This window comes from Geotrypetes seraphini, chromosome 1 (genome assembly GCF_902459505.1).
Source record: "Geotrypetes seraphini chromosome 1, aGeoSer1.1, whole genome shotgun sequence".
NCBI classification, from domain to species: Eukaryota; Metazoa; Chordata; class Amphibia; order Gymnophiona; family Dermophiidae; genus Geotrypetes; species Geotrypetes seraphini.
The window spans coordinates 296144595-296150594 of record NC_047084.1 but is presented as its reverse complement, the minus strand read 5'-3'; the positions used below and the strand labels follow the sequence as shown (position 1 = coordinate 296150594).

At 41.3% G+C, this 6000-nt stretch overlaps 1 protein-coding gene across 1 annotated transcript in view; it reads right to left on the bottom strand.

Moving 5' to 3' along the window:
• Positions 1-451: 451 nt before the first annotated feature.
• Positions 452-6000, bottom strand: part of LOC117364557 (disintegrin and metalloproteinase domain-containing protein 33-like) — a 313992-nt gene continuing 308443 nt past the window's right edge. Inside the window, exons 23-24 of the mRNA XM_033953874.1 lie at positions 4361-4378; positions 452-604 (exon numbers count right to left, since the gene is read on the bottom strand). Coding sequence (XP_033809765.1) covers positions 553-604; positions 4361-4378 — 70 coding nt within the window. The 3' untranslated portion in view covers positions 452-552. The remainder of the gene's footprint in view (positions 605-4360; positions 4379-6000) is intronic.

Below are 6000 nucleotides of genomic sequence, written 5' to 3'. Positions count from 1 at the left end.
TTCTGGATAGGACTGGATGGAATTCTTTCATATATTACATTGCAGCAAGACTACTGCATGATTTAGAGGGGCAAACTTCTTTGTTAACGGTAGACTGCCTGTTCTAGAACCTGGTCTTTCATAGCTTAGATTGAAGGTCCCAGACCACTGAGTGACTGAAATGATTCTCCTTCACGGACAGCAGACACATATGAATTCTGAAAGAGTAAGGCACATCTTTTCATAGCTATTATGCTGTGTTTTGGCAAGATGGAAAAAAAATAAACATCCTTCATGGATATTTTGTAGGCACCAGACCAGGACTCTCCCTTTTGGATTTCTCTGCAAGCCTCAGAAAAATGTTTAGTGGGAAAGAAATCCCTGCTGTATAGCAAGACATTGTAAACCCCTCAGTGGCAACATTTTCCTAAGACATTTACAGCAAGTACATTCTTTCATACTAAAAAAAAAAAACCCAAAAATGTCCTGGTACTTTTTTTTTTTTATATAGTGCAAATATCAAAACCATTAGGTTTTTCTTCAATAACGCCTAGGTCATGTTGACTCCAATTGTCATTTCTTCAATAGGAAGGAGGTTGATTGAAATTTCGCTCCTGGACCTAGCCTAAAACAAAGAGATGATGCATCACTTCACATTACAGGATTATCAATTTATAATTCCAAAACACAGGCATTATAGTTGCTATTTTTATTCATTCCAATGATCCTTATATTTTCTTAGATTCTAGCAGCTATCAGAGAGTAATGCAATTTAAAGGGCTTTGGATTCAAACAGTACAACAGTGGCCCTAAGATAGGGATGTGCATTTGTTAGCAAACACTGGGCTTTTTAACTTGCATTAAACGTTTATGAAAGTAGGGTTTAGTAAAAATTTTGCAGTTGCCATGCCATGCCTTTAACCGATTATTTTCTTTTCAGGCAGCAGTTAGAGATAAAGAATTAAGCCAGTTAATAGCTAGTACAGTGTCCTATAAACATTGTAGAAAGCTCCTGAAAATGTATATATTTGATAAATTCTTATAAGAGATTATCTGAATTGAACAATTTTGAATTGTTATTCCTGAGAATGTTTAGCTGTAAACTGCATAGAACTAGAAGGTAATGCGGTATACAAATGATAATATAATGCAATATATAAAAATTAATGCATGATGAGAGCAAAGCCTCTGCAGTGACATGGAAGCAAGGTTAGCATCTGCATTACAGTTATAGGGCAGATAGTTGCAGCATGGTAAATGCACCAGCAGGTAGAAGTTAGTGTGCCTATGCTATTGGCATGTACTTACAATGGCCTGCTGCTTTTAAAAAAAGTATGATCCGCATTCAGATCCTAAACCCCAGCCCTGATCAGCATCTTCCAAACCCTCTCCAACCCCATTACTCCAGCGCTCTATGCAGCTCACTGGTTACCAGCCAGAAAGCGATGCATCTTCAAAGCCCTGGTCATGACACACAAGAGATTCTACCAAAAATCCCCAGCCTACATAGCATCCAAGCTATGCCTATACACCCCTAACTGCCCCCTCCGCTCCAAAGCAGAACAAAGACTCAGCATTCCCGAAGGGTGATCCCTCCGAATGAGTACGGCGTACAAAAGATCCTTCAGCCATTTCCTACCTCAGCTATGGAACCAACTACCCACGCAGATCAGGTCGTTAGACTCACTAATGACCTTTCACAGAGCAGTAAAGACCTTCCTCTTCCGCCAATCGGGCCATTATAAACTGCCTCCTCAATATACTTCTCCTAGTACTCTTCGCTATGACCAGTCTGGTCTCTAGAATAAGCTCTGTTATTGTCTACTGTAACCTATCTGTTGTCATGATGACTAGTCTGTTTTCAAACGATTGTGAATGTCTACTTGTAACTCGTTCTGAGCTTCTGGGAGAACGGGATAGAAATCGAAATAAATAAATAACCTTAAATCAGCATTCCAGCCTCCATCCCACTACAATCAAAATCTTCAAAACCCCTCCAATCCCCATTCCAACCCTCTCAACCCTGATCAGAATCTTCCAAAGCCCCTCTCCATCTTGATCAGCATTCCAATCTCCCTACTCACCTATAATTAGCATCTTCTAACCCTCCCCCCTCCCTAAGTGATGCTGCATATCTTCTGCCTTTTTAAAGATTAGTATAGTTTAATCTGCATATCACAAATGACAAAAAGTTGATACAGTGTTCCCCCGCAAATTCACGGTTCGCGAATCGTAGACTTGCTAATTCGCGGTTTGCTTCGACCGCCTCTTCCTGTAGTAGTCGGGCTACACCAATCAGGAGCTGCTAGCCCGACTTTACTACAGTAAGAGACAGTCGGAGCAGACCGCAAGTGATTGTGAGAGTCTGGGGTGGACGACTGTGGTGGGGGAGGGGGGGGTGGCATTGAGTGTTTGCAATTAGGTAGCAAGAGGTTAGAGATGTGATGCTGACCATTTAAGAAGCTGCCCAGTAACAGGCTAGAGCTTTGTAGCCCCAGTACCAACAGACAATCTGAATAGTGCAGCCTGTACAGTTGATTGTAAGCTGTGCTATTCGTATTTTATAGGAGTGACTAACCTGTGGAAGCTCAGTACTACAGGTCACTCTTGCATGAAATTAACGTGTGGTAAAAGCCCTATAATCCCCCACACACACTATTCAAGAGCATATACCAAATATTTTTTTTTCCTTCATGTGATTTGTTGCTATTTTAAAATAAAGGGGGCAATTTTCAAGTTGCCCATATAATTGCATAATGCACAGGTACTACTACCAAACAAGCAGAAAGGCAAGGGAGGCGTCTTTTCGACCACTGATCAAATCTTTATTCAGATTAAGTTGTCCCAACAAGGACCCCAGTTTCAGCGTATGGAGGACAGCGCCTTCCTCAGGGGACACTTTAGTGGTTGGCACGGATTCCAAAACACACTTTAGAAGACAATCTGTTGGGACAACTTAATCTGAATAAAGATTTGATCGTTGGTTGAAAAGATGTCTCCCATGTCTTTCTGCTTATATCCCAAGGCGAGGTGTTCTTCTGTTTGCCTGTCTTCAGGTACTACTATCACAACTTGCACTGTTGAAAATTTCTGTTGTAAAGTATGAACTGTACAAACATCCGTATACTGTGCACCTACTATTTCTAATGACAGCTGGTGGCAGGGATAGAAAATGGAGTAGCCTAGTGATTAGAGCAGCGGGCTGTCAACAAGGGAAGCCCAGTTTGCAGCTCCTTGTCAGCTTGGACAAATCATGTAACCCTCCACTGCCTCAGGTACAAACTTAGGGGCTGTTTACTAAAGCTTAGCATGTTTACTAAAGGTTAGCCTTAGCATACGTTAAGGCCCAATTTCTACATATGTCGCCTAAACAATCGGTGTCAACTAGTGCAGCGTTAAGCGCAATTCTAGAAAAATTATTCACACTGTATAAAATCGTGCCTAGAGCTGCCTAAGCATTGCTAGTAATCCCAACATTTAAGTGTACCCTATTTTTGCCAGGGTTTTCTTGTCTTAAATACCTGTACCTAATTTGTGTGCACAATGGCACCTATGTCAAAGATATGCACCTAACTCAAAAACATGCCTATGATCTACCCCCCAATCACGCCCACTGTCAACTACATGCTTTGGACTAGGCACATACTTTTTATAGAATTGTGCTGTACAAGTTGTGGGCCTAACTTTCAATTAAGTCCAATTAATTAATTTCTAGCCCGTCCTCCCAAAAGAGCCCAGAATGGGTTAAATTTTACATACACAGTATAGGACATACCAGATACAGACAGACATATACTCTTGCACAGAGAGAAGTAGGAATTAGTATTTCGGAACAGGGAGGTGTGACACTCAGTAAGGAGTTGATCTGAGGAGCAACTGCTGCTTGCGCCCGCCTCAGCGCTCCTCTCTGACGTTACTTCCGGTTCCCACAACTAGGATGCGACGTCAGAGGGAGAGCCGACACCGGCAGCAAGTTGGAGATGCTGCTCGCAATGGGGAAGCTACACAGGTACAGCGGAGGGGAAAGGAAGGGTCACACGTGGCAGGGAGGGTGGGGAAGAAGGGGGGGGGCACCGCCCTGGGGACCTCCCACCCTCGCTATGCCAGTGTACAGCCCTTATTATTGGGCCAACGGTAGGCTGAATAATAGTATACATTCGTCAAATTGAGAAGATATTGTTTCCAAAACCCCAGCTTATTTTCTGTGACTGTGAGTTACTAACACTTGTTACCACATAAGCATGCACTGGCACCATTAATGTCTGTTATTAGTAACTAAGACCCATTGTATAAAATGGGACGTATGTTAAAAGAACTCATATTATCAATATGTGTTAGTAATTCTGGCAATAAATGTATAAACAATGAGTCTGATACTCACTTTTGGGGAGGCATGGGTCTGTGGGAAGAAAAGTAAAAGCAGTTATATTAGGTGACAGGATGGAAACTACCTTGTTTTCCCACAAATAAGAGTGTCTTATATTAATTTTGGGTCCAAAAAACACCTTAGGGCTTATTTTCGGGAGATGTCTTATTTTTTTCATGTATAACAATCATCTCTCCCTCTTCTCCACCCTATTTCTTTCTCTTTCTTTCTCCCCCCTTACACCCATGTGCAGCATCTTTCCTCCCCTCTCACCCATCCCGTTGTGCAGCATCTTTCTATCCCTCCCTCCCATCCCCCTGTGCAGCAGAACTCCACCAACCCTCCCACCGTGAGGCTGACATACCTCCTCTCCGAGGCCTCCTACAGCAGCAGGGATGAGTCCAATTTTTTCAACAAATCAGGCAGCACTAATGTCAGGGATAGAGTCAGGGAGTGTTGGGTACATTCGGCCAGGGGGGGGGGCTTTGGAGGTTGATATTAACTAGGACTTATTTTTGGGGTAGGACATATTAGGAGCATCTTTAAAAATCATGCTAGGGCTTATTTTCAGGGTATATATTTCAGGTTTTGCAAGTAGTGTTGGCACCTTTTGAACTCTAAGAATGGTTTTCAATGCGATCTTCATGCATTACTATCCCAATCCATGCGGTCATGTGACCACACTGGAAGATCTTTTGACTGTTTTCCTGATACATTAACTACCCTGAACTGAGCAGTCATGCGACCACACTGGAAGTAAGACTTTTTGCTGCTGATCACTGCTTTAAAGATAACTTACCCTAAAAGGGGTAGATCTTATGGTCTTGCTTCATTGTCTAGATCCAATTGGAATACTAGATCCATTGTGTACCAATGGTTTTGTGACTTTTTAAGTTCCAGGACTTATAAAGTATTGCTGGATGGGGTCCTTTCTCAAACTTGGAGTAAACCCTTTGTTGTTTAATTTTTACCTATCCTTATTCGGGAATAAATTGTCCAATCTGGGAATTAAATTATACAGCTAAGCTGATAACATTAACAGGTCTAACTCCAGAGTATCTTATGGAATCTTTCATCATTACAAATTCTAAGCATTCTAGAAAATCTCATTCACTATTCTCATTTCCTTCTGCAAAGGGATGCAAATATAAGAAATTCCAGGAACGATTGCTGTCCTTCCAGGCAGCCTTATCGATTAGGGATCTGACTCACATATTTACACTTTCAAATTCGTATCAACAATTTTGACATGCTTTAAAGACGCATCTTTTTATAGAATCTTTTGGAAGTTAGACATTGGATGCTTATTCATTTGTATTGCTAATCTCTGTGAACCGCATAGAACTTAATGGTATTTGCGGTATACAAGTGAATTTTTATGTTATGTTATGTCTTACCATCAGTGTCATTACCTTTGGATTGTTGTTGTCAAGTTGTTGCAGTAATGTCTGTGGTATAGAAGAATGGATGCATGCATTCAAGTTGAAGTTTAACTCCCAGAAAACTAAATTTCTCTTTGTAACCCCTACTAGGTTGATGGAAGACTGCCTTGAATTGAATGGTATAAAATACCCTATAGAATCTGTTACAAAAATTTGGGCGATGTATTTAGATAAGAATTTGATCATGGAGGCTCAATTGAATGCATTGTACAT